Source organism: Carassius auratus, chromosome 19 (assembly GCF_003368295.1).
Source record: "Carassius auratus strain Wakin chromosome 19, ASM336829v1, whole genome shotgun sequence".
Classification (NCBI taxonomy): domain Eukaryota; kingdom Metazoa; phylum Chordata; class Actinopteri; order Cypriniformes; family Cyprinidae; genus Carassius; species Carassius auratus.
Genome location: NC_039261.1, coordinates 4046717 through 4064200, shown reverse-complemented (window position 1 = coordinate 4064200; position 17484 = coordinate 4046717). Strand labels below are relative to the sequence as shown.

Below are 17484 nucleotides of genomic sequence, written 5' to 3'. Positions count from 1 at the left end.
ATTTGGTTAGATACAGAGGTCACGGGGTTAGAAAAGAGGTTAGTACGTAAGTGAAGGGGTTAATGTCACAGAATCCTTCTGGTTTTCAGACTCATTATCAGACTCATTAGACCTCACAACAATGGAAACAGCCTTTGTAGTAACTATGTAAATATATGACTGGGACAGACTATACCGATTGTATACAGGTGCATCTAAAAAATTTGAATATCATGGAAAATGTCTTTATTTTTTGTAATTTAATAAAAAATCACAAACATTTTTATATTCTAGATTAATTGAACACAAACCAAAATATTTCAAGAGTTTTTTTTTGTTTTTTTTGCTTACATTTTGATAGTTACAAGCTTGATTAGTTTGATTAATTTTAAATATATAAACTGGGTACCTCTTGGGTTAGTTTAGTACATGCAACCACAATTATGGGAAAGACCACAGACTAGAGAGTTGTCCAAAAGACAATCATCAACATCCTCCACACGGCAGAAGTTCTTTGCTGAAAGGGCTGGCTGTTCACAGAGTGCTGTATCAAAATATATTCATAGAAAGTTGACTGGATGGAATAAGTGTGGTAGGAAAGGTGCACAGGGATGACCACAGCCTTGGGAAGATTGTCAGGAAAAGCTGATTCAAGAACTTTGGAGAGCTTCACAAGGAGTGGACTGAAGCTGGAGTCAGTGCATCAAGAGTCACTACACTCAGATGTCTTCAGGAAAAGGGCTACAACCAAGCCACTCCTAAACCAGAAAAACGTCAGAAGCATTTCACCTGGGGTAAGGAGAAAAAGAACTGGACTGTTGCTCAGTGGTCCACAGTCCTCTTTTCAGATGAAAGTAAATTTAGCATTTCATTTGGAAATCAAGGTCTGGAGTCTGGATGAAGACCGGAGAGGCACAGAATCCAAAGTCCAGTGTGAAGTTTCTGAAGTCAGAGAAGATTTGGGTGCTGTGACGTCTGCTGGTATTGCTCCATTGTGTTTTATCAAGTCCAAAGTCAATGCAGCCATCTACCAGGAGATTTTGGAGCACTTTATGCTTCCATCTGCTGAAAAGCTTTATGGAGATGCTGGTTTCATTTTCCAGTAGGACTTTAGCACCTGCCCACAGTGCCAAACTACTTCCAAGTGGTTTGATGACCATGATATTACTGTGCTTGATTGTGAAGAGGAAGATAAGTAACATCTGACAAACAATAAAGAGGAGCTGAAGGCCGCTATCAAAGCAACCTGGGCTTCAGTAACGCCTCAGCAGTGCCACAGACTGATTGACTCCATGCCACGCTGCATGCAGCAGTAATTCATACAAAAGGAGACCCAACCAAGTTTTGAGTGCATAATTAAACCTATCTTGAACATTTCTGTTTTGTAAATATTTTTTTGATTGATTTTTGAGAAAAAATATTTAAAAAAATATATTTTCCTAAGCTGTAAATCATTACCATCAGAATTAAAGCAAAAAACTCCTGAAATACTTTAGTTTGTGTGCAATGAATCTAGAATATAAGAAGGTTTGTTTTTTTAATTAAATTACAAAAAATAAATAACTTTTCCATGATATTCAATTTTTTTTAGATGCACCTGTACTGTGTAACACTACAAATCAGTAATATTATAATCATGTGAACTGGCAACAAATAAAACAATAAAAGCATGCATTAGAAATCTAAATGTACAGCCAATGATTATATGTTATGCTGGAGCACAAAACCAGTAATAAGCATACATTTTTGGCTGAGATACAACTATTTGAAAATCTGGAATCTAAGGGTGCAAAAAAATCTAAATATTGAGAAAACCGCCTTTAAAATTGTCCAAATGAAGTTATTGGCAATGCATGATACTAGGCAAAAATTTGTAGGAAATGTATAAAATATCTTCATGAAACATGATCTTTGCTTAATATCCTAATGATTTTTGGCATAAAAGAAAAAAATCAATCGTTTTGACCCATACAATGTATTGTTGGCTACTGCTACATATATACTATACCTGTGTGGCTTATGACAGGTTATGTGGGCCAGGGTCACATATATCGGTCTAAACAGTAGACTTCAGTATATCTATGGGCTTGTCACAGTATGTTTAACTATGGGTAAATATATTTTTAACCCAGCCTAATGGCCACTTTAACCCGGAGTCATGAAATCCTGTATTAGAAGCATGTCAGCATGTTTTTTGTAGTGCTAAACTCCAATCTGTGGTGCCAAACAGCATGAAACAATATGGTGCTAGAAAGTTACAGCAAGTAGTTTAGCAATTAAAAACCAATTGTAATCTAAACTATTCCCTGATTAAAAATCCATGCTCTTCGTGCAGCTGTTTTGATTAGTTTCAGTGTCCCAGGGAAAGCATTAAAATTGTCAAATGGTGACAGAAAACGTTATCTAGATATAAGAGACAGTGTTGTTGCTGTTTTTTGTACATTAGCAGATTTATGCAGTGACAGTTTCACAAGTGGACAGTTCTGTACACATGCTTTACTTATCCAATCAGTAGTACTAAGCTGTTTGGTCATGCCATCAAGTTTTATTACACACCAGAAGGCTAAGTCAAGAAATTGATTACCCGGGTTTAATTTAATAATGTGAACAGAAAAAAAGATAACACGGTTATAATTGGGTTATTGGTTCCAAGTGTGAAAAGCCCATTAGAAATATTTAGAAAAGGTAAAGGCAAGAGTCTACTGTAAAAATTAAAATGAAGGTATTCATGCTAAGAGCCTAATGCTCTAAAAGGCATCTAACATTGCTTCAATTAAATAAATGTTACTCATTAAAAAGCTTTTTGCATGCAATCAACTACTGGCTACATTTTTGGATCGACTCAAATTTGCATGAAAAAAAATCTAATATAAAAGAAGCAAAGAAAGAATAATTCCCAATCATATATTTAATAAAATAGTGCTAAGCAAACAGAGAATATATAGAAGCGAGTACTTGCATTACAGTTAGTGAGGTAAATAGTGCATGCCAAGCCTTTAGGGTTAAGCTACAAAACAAACACAAAAGAGAGAGTGTGGTGAGAAGAATGAAGAAAGAAACAAGATGAAACAGAATCTCATGCAGTGATACATGCAGCAGCAAAAACAAGACATTTCCAGAGTTTCCATACAAACCTCCAACATTAAATTGCTATGTCTGATATAAAGAGTTTCACCCTCAATTTTCTTAGCTCTTTTCTGTGAAGAACAGGGAAAAAATAGAGTTGGCAGTGCTTTGAACGTTGAGAAAGTCGTGAAATGATTCTTGGGTAATTTTTAAGGTTTGTTCTGCAGTTGCATTCAGTGTATGGGGACGTGGAGGGATGGAGACAAATCATATATGGATGAACCCCAGCAGCCACGGCTAGACAGAGAGGAGAGGTCAGAAGTCAGGGGTGACTGCGAGGTCAGGTGATAATTGTGCAATTTGTAAAGTTATGAAAGTGTAATGAGCTATCGGTTTAAAATTAAACTTCTCTTTGCCATCATTGGTGAAACACTATGTATTTGCTGTGCAACTCTGGTGTTATCAAAACAGCATCCTGACCAAACCACACTGGCTAAACCTGTGTAAACTGTGTCTTGTTGTAAGATGTATATCAGTGACTTTGTCTGTAATTTTGTGATAATCTATAAAACCACCCCACCAGTCAAAGGTTTGGACATACGTGACTGAATATTCATATCTGGTGGGCTTTTTATCTAGTGAAAAAATAAGTGTGCTTATTGTATTAAATGTGCATTTGTAGTGTACTTCAAATTGCAATATATTTCAGTACATTTAAAAAAAAAAAGGATAATAATACTGAAATAAAAGACCACATAAGTGTACTGTCATATGTTCCTTATCACTTTCTAAAAGTGCACTTTATAATAAGGTCAAATTAAGTTTTATTTTAAATATTTTATTTCACTTTGTTGTGCTTATCTAAGTTTCTGAACCAACTCAGGCCACAAGAGATGGTGGTCATAGACAATGTATTGTGTGTTATAGCTTTATCTAGCATATGGTTCTGTGTAAATAAAAGTAGACAATCATTCTTAAAAGGTGTTTCTACTAGTTTTGGGAATGATTCACTGTGTGTGCTGTCAGGCTTGAGCACATCTTTAGAGAGCCTATCTGTATTGGAGAAGAGACCCACTGCTCCGATTTCTTCTTTCCTGCAAATGTTATAATTGCAAAAGCATCCAACTACAAAAAAGATCAACAGTACTTCAGACAGTTGCAAACTGAGGAGGCATAAACCTCTTCCCTCTGACATCCTCTCTAATGGATGACAACTTTGACAATTTTTCACAGATACAGTAACAATCAGCAGCAGGCAATTCTCAACACAACAAACTTAAACACCCACGACTCACATGTAAATCTCTATTCTTCTCTTATGGAGGCAGAAGTCTCTAAAATTCCCCTCTCCAATCATCCTACCACTATCACCATCCTATCCTACCATTGATCCAATTCCCTCCTATCTTTAATACGCCATCTCTCCTACAGTTTAACCTGCACTCACATCCATCATAAATGCATCACTACGCACTGGCACTCTTTCCAACACATTCAAGCAGACTTGTGCAACCGACACTAAATACCAGACCACCTGCAGACTAGTCTCTCCTCCAGTTCACTGCGAAAAACAATTAAGCAAGATATTTTCTTCTTTCTTCCCACAGAACAACTTGCTGGATAGAAAATCAGTGAGGATTTGACTTTATTGACTTAATTACAATGTGGACATTTAACAGATACGCCTTTGTGGGTGGAAAGGACATAATCCGTCTTCATTTTGTTCAACTGGTATGCTGCCTTTGACAGTGTCTCTTTTCTAACCTCTCCAACATGGGAATCACAAACAAGCAGAGAAAGGCTCCTAAGTCCTACCTTACAGGTCGATTCTTCAGGGGATCATGAGGTATCAGCTAACCATAGGGGTACCACAGGGTTCAGTGCTTGGCCCCGTCTCCTTTTCAGTATATACATGTATACTACTGAGATCATCTAGGATGTGTGTTTGTTTTTTTTTTCAGGAAAACAGGTATGTCCAAACCTCTAACTGTGTTTTTAGTGTAAATAGTGTATACTACTGTATATAAAGTGCAAACAACTAACTGATTTTTTTTCTCTAGTTGTTATACATTATCTGCATGTTACAGTTGACAAATATTAAGTTTTGAACAAGCTTTAAATTACTTCTCTAAATGTCTCTAAATTGACTTGGTCTTAAAAATTCTAAAGTCTGATGTAAATGTCTTCTTTCAATTAATACTTATCCCGTTTAGTTTTAAACTTGGAGTAACTCAGGTTTGAAGCAGGGGAACACAGTTTATCTTCTAAAAAACGATTTTGTACAGTATATGTAAAAGACAGAGCATGACGGAGACAATGCATGCTAGAGTAAATGCCCCAATAACAATGCAAAAGTTCATTTGAACTTCACTCATAATGAACACTTTCCTCATTCCGTAAACCTCAGTTTATATTGATTCACTCACTGTCACTCCCTGAATACTAGGTTCATATCTGACAGCTACAGTGCTGACTTGTACAGCCAAACTCATACAAGTGCAAGCAAGATACAGGCAAAGCAGATGAGAAAATGTTTTTTGTTGTAAAACATGGGCAGTGCGGAAATGATGAGTACAATGGCATCGTCCTCATGCTGCGATACCCATACGGAACGAGCTCTGACCTTCCTCATGCGCACCATCTCTGTGTCCGCTCTTGGCGACTGTTCAGACCCCAGAGGGGAAGGAAGAGAGCATGTAAGTGTTTATAAAAAGCATGATTCACAATGGTTGTGATTTCTTCACAGCTGTTCATGTATGACTTATAGTATGTGATATTGTTAGAATGATCTAATATATAGTTTAATACAAATGATGATGGTCTATTATTGAAAGTTAAATTACTGCTTTTGTAATTGATCCTTTGCTAAGCCTCACCTTAACATTTCTGACCAATCCAACACTTTTTTACACTTTACATTTATGCATTTGGCTGACACTTTTATCCAAAGTGACTCACATTGCATTTAAGGTACAATTCTCTTATGCTCTACAAGGCTACATTTATATGCTCAAAAATACAGTAAAAACAGTAATATAGTGAAATATTATTACAATCTAAAATAACTGTTTTCAGTATATTTGAAATATTGATTTATTCCCGTGATGCAAAGCTGAATTTTCAGCAGCCACTACATCAAACTTCAGTGTCATCAGAAATGCTAATGTGCTGGTCAATTATTAATAAAGTTTCGAATTAGCAATGTTGGAAGCATTTTTTTCTGCGTAATATTTTTGTCTTATCTGTTGTGTCTTGACAAATAAAAAGTATTCATTTCTTTTCTTAAACCATAATTACCCTAAACTTTTAAGTGGTAGTGTATCAAAAAAATATTAAGCATCTATATTGATCAAATTTATCAACATAGACAATAATCATTCATGTTTCTTGAGCATCACATCAGCATATTGTGATGATTTCTGAAGAATCACTGAAGATTGGCAGATAACATTTTGAAAATTTATTTTCAAATGTAATTTGTGTCTTTACTGTACTTTTAATCAAATAAATGCAGCCTTAATGAGCATGAAGAGACTTCTTAGGACACTAAACAATATTCATTATTGCAAACTTTTAAACAGTGTATGTGTAACGAGGTATACTAATGTTTTTAACTTAAGATACTGTAACTCTTTTACATATATAAAAGACTGTAGTTGAGGGACATTTAGTAAAACTTGTCTGAGCGCGAAACAGTTATCAAAAGAGGTGAAGCTTAGTGATTGGCCAACTGTGTAAAATGTTTTCGCATATAATAACAAAATGAAGTTGGCCACTAAGGTAAATGACTGTTGTACATGCTCTTATGTGTTTGGCTGAAATCTTGAGCACAAACCTGGCTCTTTCTCTCCCCATTGGTGGCGGTCACCAGCGGGGCATCACGGTGCCGTCGTTCTCGCCGGGCTACCGTCTGCAGCAGCACAGAGAGAGTACACATACTCCTGCTGTCTCACACAGACCTAAATATCATGGCTGCCTTGCATTTGTGGTCACAAGCGAAGATGCATTTTGTTGCTAATTTGTGCTGGTTATTATGTCGAGCTTGGTGAGAATAAGCCGTATTGCTGTATGAACACTTCAAAAGTCAGTCTGTGCTACAAGTTTATGAAAATAGGTTTATCCTTAAATATTTGCTTTTAGCTGTACTAACACATTGTATGGGGGGAAATGTGGACTCTAAAATAAATGGTATTAATTATGATTAAAATTCCATTCATTGAAAAAGCTAAAGTATAAATATTTGAGTGTTTTTTAGCACATTTGTGTGTGTCATACCTTGATGTCAGGTGTGCCCTCTGCTTTGGTGCTGTGTGTTTTGGAGCCATCTGTCACATGGGCCTCTGCCTTCCTCTCAGTGGAGCGAGGACGGCCCGTGGGTGTGGACGTCTCTTTACGGTCAGTGCGGGCGGCAGATGCTATTGGGGAAGCAACCATGTCGCCTGGGGAGATGGGAGACATGATGGGAGCGCTGACGGGACGGGCGTTCTTATCTGGGGTCGAGACCATGGCTGTCAGAGAGGGACATATGGGACAAAATGTTTTGCTTAAGTCATAGACTATAAATACATATTCACTTTAACATTCTGTAGACAATGTCAATTGTTTGAGTTTTGCCTGCTGTAAAACCAGTTCAGCTGTTTGCTATGAAACTCCGATGAGAGACAAGGTACAATTTTAAGGCCATCAAACAAAATAATATACAATCTTATCCTTATTGTGATTATTATAGGGTAATGTAATCCTAAATCAGTTGCAAAAAGCAACCTTCACTGAATGCAATGAATGCACTGTAGGTCGCTTTGGATAAAAGCGTCTGCTAAATGCATTAATTAAGACTTTAGTACATCTTTATATGAAACTTAAAAAAATTATTCTATTGTACTAAAATGTGGTTAAATCATATTGCTGAATGTAGATATAAAATATCTGTAATTTCTACTGAAATTTGTATATACAAAAAATATATTACATATCAGCTCAAATGTTATATTGAAAAACACTGCACTACAATTATAATGATTTTACAAATTAAAATAAGCATACCGCTTTAAATCAGAACAAAATATTATTAAACCAGATTTATTTTACAAAGTTCACTTTTTAAAAATGTACTTAAGCGTGAAGAAACACCGTCATGAAAGTATGTCTCTTTAAGGTCACTTAAGTGGCCTTTTATTTAATTAATATTATATTAATTTGCACATACATTTTTTTTTTTTTTTTTTTTTTAGTTTCTTAGATTTGAAGCATACTACAAGTACACATTCAATACAACTATGCACACTTCTTTTTTTCACAAGGGCATGTAAAAAAATAAAAAAAACTCAACTCTGAGTTAACTCAAAATTTTAAAATATCTCCAGAAATGTAACAAATGCTGTTGTTTTTTGTAAGAGCTGAATGTTTAGGAGGAAAGAAGATCAAGTTGAGGGGATAAATATCTACCTCTGGTAAAAGTGCAGCCCAGGAACACAAACCAATCAACCTGAACTGTTTTGTATTTTTGTTCATGATATACACAGTATATATATTTTTTTTTCGTTTCGTCTCTAGGACCTTCATGGCTTTTGAACTGATCCAGCTCCTGTCAGACTGTGGGAGTTGCTCTGGGCTCATACTGACCTGCCAATCAAACACAACTCCAACAAACATAAGGACAACTGCTTGCTTAGGTACTCCGAACCTCACTCTGCATGGACTTTAATGTCTTCACAGGTGCATTCTGGGAGTTGTGTTTCATAAAAATGAACAATACCAAACTTAAAAGCCTCAGGAAGCAACTTATCAATCAAACTACTAATCAAAACAGCAATCTATCTTGCTTTTCCTTCTACAAGTATTTCAGAGAGGGCCGTTTGCTGATTGCATCCACTGACTATGTAGGATTCATGGAGTTTTTATGTAAATAACCTCCAGTCTGCAGAAGGTAATTAATCTGTGTCCGTGTTCTGCCTGGGGGCTGAATGGTTAAATTAGCAGTGGGTTAACCAGGGTTGTTTTTTTGGATCGCACCCCTGCTGTGATTTCTCTCCCACAGTGAGTTCACCTACACTGCCTAAAGCAAGCACGGTTTATTTATACCACAAGAAATCACCTCAGAGACACCCTGGCTCCGTTCCAAACTCTAGTGAGCTGTCACTGTCCACACAGCCTCCAGAGACGCTCTCCATAGACACCCACAGCTGATTCCGGAGGGGTAACACTTTATTTTAAGAATCAATTCTCACTATTAAATAATAATACATATTACTAGCATACTGGCTGTTGATTAGTACTTACAAAGCACATATATATGCCTTGTTCTGCATGATCATACTTTAGATCCCTCAAACCACCCCATACCTGAATAGGGCTGTGCAATAAATCGAATGCAATTTTCATGCACATCTCACCAGTAAAAACACTCCTGTAATTAGTAGTATATCTCCAGGACGTGCATTCGGATCAGGGTTGCCAGGTTTTTTATAACAAATCCTCACCAGTTGCTACTCAAAACTAGTCCAAAACTAGCCCAATCGCGCTTCGAGGTGGTTCCCTGGAAAGTTGACTTTTTATATTAATGTCAGTCAAATTAAGTTTTGATTAAAGTAGATTTCAATCATTGTTTTTTAATCTATTGCTGTGTTCAAAAGTTCATCGTGTCGACTACAATCACATGTAAAATCCTGGATTATAACTGATTTAACTAATTACAATATTAAAACAAATTGCAATTTCATGAAATACTGTACATGAAATAAAGTTTTAATAGAAATGTCTAGAAAAGTATATTTAGCTTATCATAAATACTTGTCAGTACATTCAGCAGTTCACATTTACAATAGAAGTGCATTTGAAAGTACAGACAGTATGTACCTACTTAAGTTCAGCTAATTGCATTTAATAAAATAAAAATAATTAAATACTATAATACATTTTTATTTAATTGCAGTTAACAGTGTGCAAAAACATTACATTTTACATTCAGTTCACATTTAAGTTTATTCTTCTAAAATACATTATTTCTGTTTTTTTCTTTTCTTTCAAGTGCTCTTGATTAAAAGAAGAGACATTTTTTCACAAGGGTCTAAATAGTGAGATTTTTATTATTATTATTATTATTTCATCAAGTATGTGCAAGTAAAGTTGTTTTAGAAATTCAGCTCAATGGAGGAATCCTATAGAGCAGCATGAGTGTGAAATGGACTTGACACACAGTTTGAGACACATTTCAGAAATACACTACTGTCAACATGACTTAGCCAAAATTTGAGGCACAAGATGGCCAGCAGGGGTCCACACCTCCGCTTGAAGACTGAGAAAGCTGTCCAGCATCAGGATGTTAGTGAGTAGAGCAGCCTGAAAACTGAGTCTGTGTGTCCTTCAGCCAAGATTCAACAGAGACAAATGACTTCTGATCACAGCTCAAATAAAAACAGATGCTTGCGGCACAGCTTACATAAAGAGTCCAACATCCCTATGAGTAGTGCTTTAGAGAACTGGAGAAACGGAGACTGAAAGAGTAAACAGGATCCCAAACAGAGCAAAAGGCTGGCAATGATTGGCCAGAATCCAACAAAGAGGGCCAATCATCTGCCTCTATTTTCAACCTAACCAGCTTTATCCATACACAATCAGATAAATGGCTAAAAGAAAGGGAAAAAGGTAAGACTTCACCTTTATAGTCCACTTTAAACATTCTGCTGATTATAAGTAACTGCAACTTCTTCTAACCCTAACCTACTAATCCTCAATGACTGCTAGTTGACGTGCAGTTACAAAGTTACCTATAGTTGGTAGAATGTCTAAAGTGGACTACAGAAATAAAGGAGAATAAACACACCTCCATCTAAGCTGCGGGATGCCCGCTTACTGGCGGAGCGCTGGAAATGCGGAGCGGGTCTGTCGATCATGGAGCTGGCCTGGCGGGTCTGGGCTTGAGTTCGGCCGCTGTAGCGAAACTTCGATCCCAGAGCCAGGAACTTCCTGGGAGTGGTGGCCGCTTCTGTGGACGTCAACCTGAGACCACAGAGTCACGTCTCTTCATCATGTACTTGGACTGGGACGGGAATACATGCTGTGATGTGCTGTTTGATATTCATACCTGAAGAACGTGTGATGCTCCACACACACTTTCCACAGTTTCTTGGCGGCCTTGTAGTTGGGCAGCTTAAAGCCAATGGCGCTTTCGTAATGTTCCAGCTAAAATTAAACAAATAGGAAATACCATTCTTGAACTAACAAAAAAAAAATATATATATGTTTAGTATATGTGAGTATATATGTGCACCTTCTTGCACATTAAGATGTCGTGTTTAATCTTTGATTTTAATTTCCAGTTAATAGTACTGAGTGAGAAAAAAAGACAAATAAATACGTTATAAAATGCACAATTTGAAACTGAAACATTGAAATTATTTTTTCGCAAATTAAGGAGCCGTCATATTGTTTTTTTATATGAAGTTTGATCATTTTCACAGGAATGAGCTATACAGATTTAAAAAATGTAAAGATTGTTTTGAAATAATAATAAATTAAAACACGAATTGTTAAACATTTATCATAAAGAATGTAAATTAATTATAGAGTAACAATTAATTATAATTAGAAAATGAAATAATAAAATGAAAACTAATATATATATATATATATATCAGATCTTGCAACATTACAACAAAATGTATATCAGACTTACGTCAGACGGCCGTATCTTGATGAAGAAACTGCTGCGTTTGTAGGAGACTTTGAGAACCTTTGGCCAGGGGAATCGATTGATCCTCAGCTTGTCCTTATACACCATCAGGCCACTGGAGCAGACACCCAGCATTATATCCACTCCATCCAGATCCTGACAGAAAGAAAGAGAGAGACAGAGAGAGAGAGAGAGAGAGAGAGAAATGATCTGATCTTTTGACTCAAGTTATTGAAAAGCAGTGTGTAAACAAAGACTTTGCAATCACAAAGCTCCACCACTAGGGGGTGGCATGCCTTCTCTTTTAAAAAATGAATCCATCGTTTCTTTAAATCCATGGCTTGATGCAAACAGATTGACCTGGTTTCAACTACCAAATCTGAGCAGTGACAGGACATGCGATGCTTTTATCACAAGCACTCCTGTGAGATGGAGGACATTTGAGACATTTGAGTCCGATGCTTTTGCAGACTGATGCTTTGACATGAAGTACGCAGTGGTTTAATCAGTGCCGAGGAGAGTCACACTGTTTAACTGGGACGTGTCATTGAATGTGTTTTAAATCACAGCACGCCTCAGTAAATGGAGACTCAATGCATTTATGTAAAGTAAATGTATTCTGACTGTAAAAAATATCAATAAAATCCCAAACAATTCAATTTTGTGTAAAGTACTTAATTAAAATTGGTTTTAATGCCATTTTAGCATATAATTTATTTATTCCAAATTTTTAAGAAAATATTGTCTCATGGATTTTATACTGTATTGCAAACATTGCAAACCTCATAAAAAAGACTATTAAACACCTAATTTAATATCTAATGTGGCTATTCTTTTTATTATTATTATTATTATTTTGTACTTCATGTAAGTATCTCTAGTTAATCTACTGTACCTTTGCCTGGTGGAGGTCAACCCCATACATGGCCAGTTTTTTAGCATTCTCCAGGAACATCATATCAGCTTGAGCCGGACTCATAGATCTGTAGAAAAACAAGTAAACAAACAAACAAAAACTAGTTATAACAACATACTTTGCTACAGAAAAGGAAAGTGCATCATATGCTAGCCTCTTGTAAATGTGCATTTTTTTCAACTGCGTTAAAAAAATAAGTGCGCGCCAGTAAGAAGCAGTCATGATCACCTGTATGTGCGGTGCAGCTCCATCACTTTCTCCTCCAGCTCCCTGGTCTGTCCTGGGATGAGCTGCAGCTCCTTGGCGTAGTCAGTGGCGTGCACCTCGGGGTCGTACTCGCCCAGCTCAGACTGCAGGGCGTAAGATCCCAGCAGGGCCAGGGTCACGAAAGAGCAGGGCAGCCGGCCGTTCTTGATGTCCTTCCGCAGCTGCAAACACAAGTAGTACCTGCAGAGCGCAAAGACTTTCATATAAGCTCAAAAACACAAAGACAATATGGGGCGAGATATCACACATGACAATATGTTGTTGCAAAACGTAATGCGCAGGAGTCCAGAAGTGTAACCGTGATAACAGCAGTAAAGTGACGTCAGCGCACCGCTGTGATTACTCAGGGTGAAAGGGCTTTTGTAATTTACGAGTGTGATAATGAAACTGGCAAGAGAATTGCATGCTCACTTGGTAGAAAACAGCAGGAAGCCTTCCATTTTATTAATGATTTAATCTGGCAAGTCTCGGAAATGATTATTATTATTTTTTTAATTAGTGAGTAAGCAAGCCAGAGAGAGAGAGAGAGAGAGGAAGAGAGAGACAAACTACTATCATAGATGGCAGGAACTGGATATTAGTAAGGATGACAACTGAATTCTTCTGGTTCTGATTCGAATTGTAAATGCACTTCTTTTTTGGTGTTTATCTTGTAAAAATCTAGTAGCAGTGTCACTGCTGAATGCACACAAGATATGAACTACCCTTTCAGGACTGACCGAAAATGTGTTTGTTAACACTTGCTTGTTATCTTTAAATAAGCCAACTGCTCTGATTGGTCTTCAGCGTGTGAGTGTTTGCTTAATACTTTGTTTCTGTAGCTGTCGTTTAAATTGTTACTAGCTGCTTAGAAGGATTAGTTCAATTTTTACTTATTTCTTATTTCTACTCTTTAAATTTTTCATTGTAATTTGTATTTTCTGAATATCTGTGAATATTTGTGCATTCAGTTGGGCTTACAGCAATTTTAGTACTTCATGGAGTGCAGCAGCTGTCTCATAGAATTCAGATTGCGTTATTAGCAAATTGTTAATAGCGGTATGCATAGCAAATCAATTTAAATGATTATTGTTGTTTATAGCAGAGCCAGCAGAAAGTATCTGGTGACATGAAATTTCAATGATAACACACGAGGTAAGTAACTTTAAAATTTAAAGAGGTTTTTATTACTTTGTTTATCTAAAATATTTTGTGAACTCTTCAAAGCAAAATAAGCATTATTTGTTTTCATATCCTTAAAAAAGGGAACTAAGTACTTTTGTGCAGCTGTAGCATCAGAATACATAGCTATGATTGCAATTTTAACCAAATTCAATAGCAGCAGAATGACATAGCAAATTCAGATCCAATGTTAGAAATAATATTAAGTCAAATTATTGTTGCTAAAATAGCAGCGGAAGTACTTTAGTTGCTTGAAATTTCAGTGATTAATGCATGGGCTTAGTAGCTATTTCAATTGAAATAGGCATTTCATTTATTTGCTTTTTTAACAGGGCTTACAGTAGATTTTGTAAATTATTCAAAGCAAATTAGGAATTATTTGATTGCGTTTGCTTATTAATAAAGACACTTATAGCAATTTTAAATATTTTTGTGCAGCTGAAGCAGCAGTATGCATAGCTATTTAGATCGCAAGTTTAGTGAATTTTAACAGCAGCAGCATGCATAATAAAATTCAGACGCAATGTTAGAAATACAGGTGCTGGTTTATTTTGAAGACTCTTTCCTTTTGGACACTTTTATATCCCGTTTTGGACATTTTTATGTTATGTTTCTGTTAATAAAATTCTCTCTGAGGCCTGAAGCCACACCCACTGTGTCTGTTGTTTGCTCCTCCTGCTACTATATTATATATATATATATATATATATATATATATATATATATATATATATATATATATATATATATATATATATATATATGTATGTATTATAAAAAAGTGCTGTTCACCTGGTGATGTCTTCTGATAGCTGGGCAGGATCAGGCGGGTAGAACTTCACATTGAATGTGAAATCGTAATTAGTGCCTAAATAAATGCACACATGACTTAAAACAGGAACAGAACATTAGACACTAAAGGCCTTTCTACACTGAGCGCGGAAAAGCAAAACGAATATCGGACGTGGTGATGCTCTGGAATAAAATAACAGATTACTATAGATGCTTCTGCATAGATTGCGGACATTCAAAAAAAATGTTTCTCTTATTTTCTCTTCAAATAGTAAATGTAGTCTTTTGGATCTGCATCTAAGCGTGCAGGTGTGAATTAGCAGAAGGCGATCAATCGTTTCACGCATGGTGTGAAAGCAACGTTCGTCATGATTCGACTCGCTTTTTTGCATCATGCTCAGTGTGAAAAGGCCATAACTTTATTTTTCTATGTCAAGGAGATGAACGGCGGTGATGTGACTCACCTTGTACTTGCCGTCTGATCTCCTTGGTGAAGTCCAGCCATGTCTAAAAGACAAATAAAGCTTTAACTAAAAGCCTGTTTACACAAGCTCTACTGGGCAGATTCAGATTCTGCTTGACTGTGTTTTTATCATTTAAACATTTTTTTCATATACTTCCTCTGTGTAGTTGTTATTGTTACAACTGTGGTGTAGTTTCATAATTTTATTCTTATAGAACTACAGTAGAATGATTATTAAACTTAATTATTATTGTAATGAAACTGTGTTTTATAGCAATGGTAAAGAATAGTTTCAATAACAGTTTAAGTCATTTAAAAAGAAAACAACCATTATTTCTATTTTGACTAGAATTCCACTCCAAAGTTAATCTAAAAATGAAGAAAACATGCTGTGTCAAGAAAAAAAAAAACATGCCACCTACAGATTAAAAGAGTGAGTGCTAACAGACCTTTACGGTTGGCGTCTCCCATATTGCCAGACCATAATAGTCTTTCTCTAACAGGTTCAGGTGGTCACACACTTTTGCAAACAGCTCCTGGCCTTTGGCATGTTTCTGAAAACAAAGAAATGTAGTTTAAAGACAGAAGCTGTTTGGAACAGTACTATTTAATTATTTTAGTCAGACAACAACTGTAGTCCTTAAATAGCAGCTTGTTAGCCACAAGCATTAAAGCATACAGTGACTGATTAGGGGTGGGCGAAATCTCGATATTTAAAATAAATCGATATATTTTTTAAACACGATATGGGTTTTGACATATCATATATATATATATCGATATATTGTTTATATTTAATTCTGATTCCGCCACTTTGCTTGTTTGCCTTCTCTGTGCTGTGCTCGCCCCCTGCCTCCTTGATTTTGTTCCCCCTCCCATCGCGTGTTGTCTCATAAACATGACGGCGTCCTCAACCAGCTCGGAGGCTACAGAACTAGTCTCAAAAAAGTACAACTGGCTCCATTTTTATGGAGATACTTTGGTTTTAAGGCGTCGGGCGAACAGCAGGCAGATGTCTACTGTAGGGCCCTATGATTTCCGCGATGCAAAAAACGCGGAGGGAATTGCAGAATCCAGTCATAAAAACGGAATTTACAGTTTAACGCGGAATGTCACGGAATTTGTCAAAATTTGAATTAATTAATCAAAAGTAGGTCATTGCACTCACATCAAATCGCGATATGGACTAATATCTGTAAATATTAAGCCCGAAAAGTCAATTTAAACATGAATCCTGCATGTTCTGTGTGTCTCTGTTAATGAATGAAGCAGAAGCGCGGCTTCATTGATTACACACACGTCTCACTAAATAAATATGAGAACACATGAGGAACATCTACAGAACTCAACTGAGAGTCACTTTATGATTATCTGACCATTTGATTTGAGTAAAACTATATCACATCATAGACTGTAGTATCGAATAATCTATTACTATCGTTCTGCAGAATGTACATAGCCTACTACTACTATTAAAATGAAACAAACAATTTTTTAAGGAATAATCACACAACATTTCTTCCATGTTTTATTTTTAATAGTAAATCCCCTTCATTTACCAAAAAATAAAGTTTGCTTAATTTTAAATAATTAAAAGATACATTTATATGAATGTTTTATGCCTTCATTTGATAACCAGAAAAATGTAAATACACAGAATTTCAGAGGGGACAAACATTTCATAAGGCTATTTTAAGAATTTCTTTCTTTTTTTTTTTTTTTTCTTTTCTTTTTTTTTTTTTTTTACAAATTACGTTGTTTTTATGCATTTAAATAATTACACATGCTAAAACACAGAATTAGGTAACAATAAAACATATGGTGAAGAAAAAAATAAAACATTTCATAGGGCCCTAAACGTAATATTTGGCTTTTCTTTTTTTTTGCTGTAGTTTTGGGGGGTTATTTTTCCTGTAAAGATATTGATATATATTGTATATCGAGATATAGCAAAATATAATGAGATATATTTTTTGCTCCATATTGCCCAGCCCTAATATATATATATATATATATATACATTTATATAAATTATAACAGGAAATTGACATAAAATGTTTAAATGATGACATAAAAAGTCTTAATTATTGTAATGTAATTTATAAGTCATAGTTATAACAAAAAGTGAAAACTATGATAAACAACAATGTCAGTACAACGTCAATATAA

General features: G+C 35.7%; 1 protein-coding gene across 10 annotated transcripts in view; it reads right to left on the bottom strand.

Moving 5' to 3' along the window:
- LOC113119165 (protein 4.1-like) overlaps positions 1 to 17484 on the bottom strand; it is a 71471-nt gene that overhangs the window by 17449 nt on the left and 36538 nt on the right. For 4 of the 10 annotated variants that reach the window (XM_026288421.1, XM_026288412.1, XM_026288416.1 and 1 more), the window contains exons 4-15: positions 15765 to 15869; positions 15317 to 15359; positions 14853 to 14928; positions 12861 to 13079; positions 12612 to 12699; positions 11720 to 11872; positions 11129 to 11226; positions 10868 to 11043; positions 7321 to 7553; positions 6881 to 6955; positions 5669 to 5707; positions 3114 to 3176 (exon numbers count right to left, since the gene is read on the bottom strand). In XM_026288421.1, coding sequence (XP_026144206.1) covers positions 3114 to 3176; positions 5669 to 5707; positions 6881 to 6955; positions 7321 to 7553; positions 10868 to 11043; positions 11129 to 11226; positions 11720 to 11872; positions 12612 to 12699; positions 12861 to 13079; positions 14853 to 14928; positions 15317 to 15359; positions 15765 to 15869 — 1368 coding nt within the window. Of the gene's footprint in view, positions 1 to 2938; positions 2987 to 3113; positions 3177 to 5668; positions 5708 to 6880; positions 6956 to 7320; positions 7554 to 10867; positions 11044 to 11128; positions 11227 to 11719; positions 11873 to 12611; positions 12700 to 12860; positions 13080 to 14852; positions 14929 to 15316; positions 15360 to 15764; positions 15870 to 17484 lie in introns of all 10 variants that reach the window. The other 6 variants (XM_026288415.1, XM_026288414.1, XM_026288417.1 and 3 more) reach the window with 6 other exon arrangements.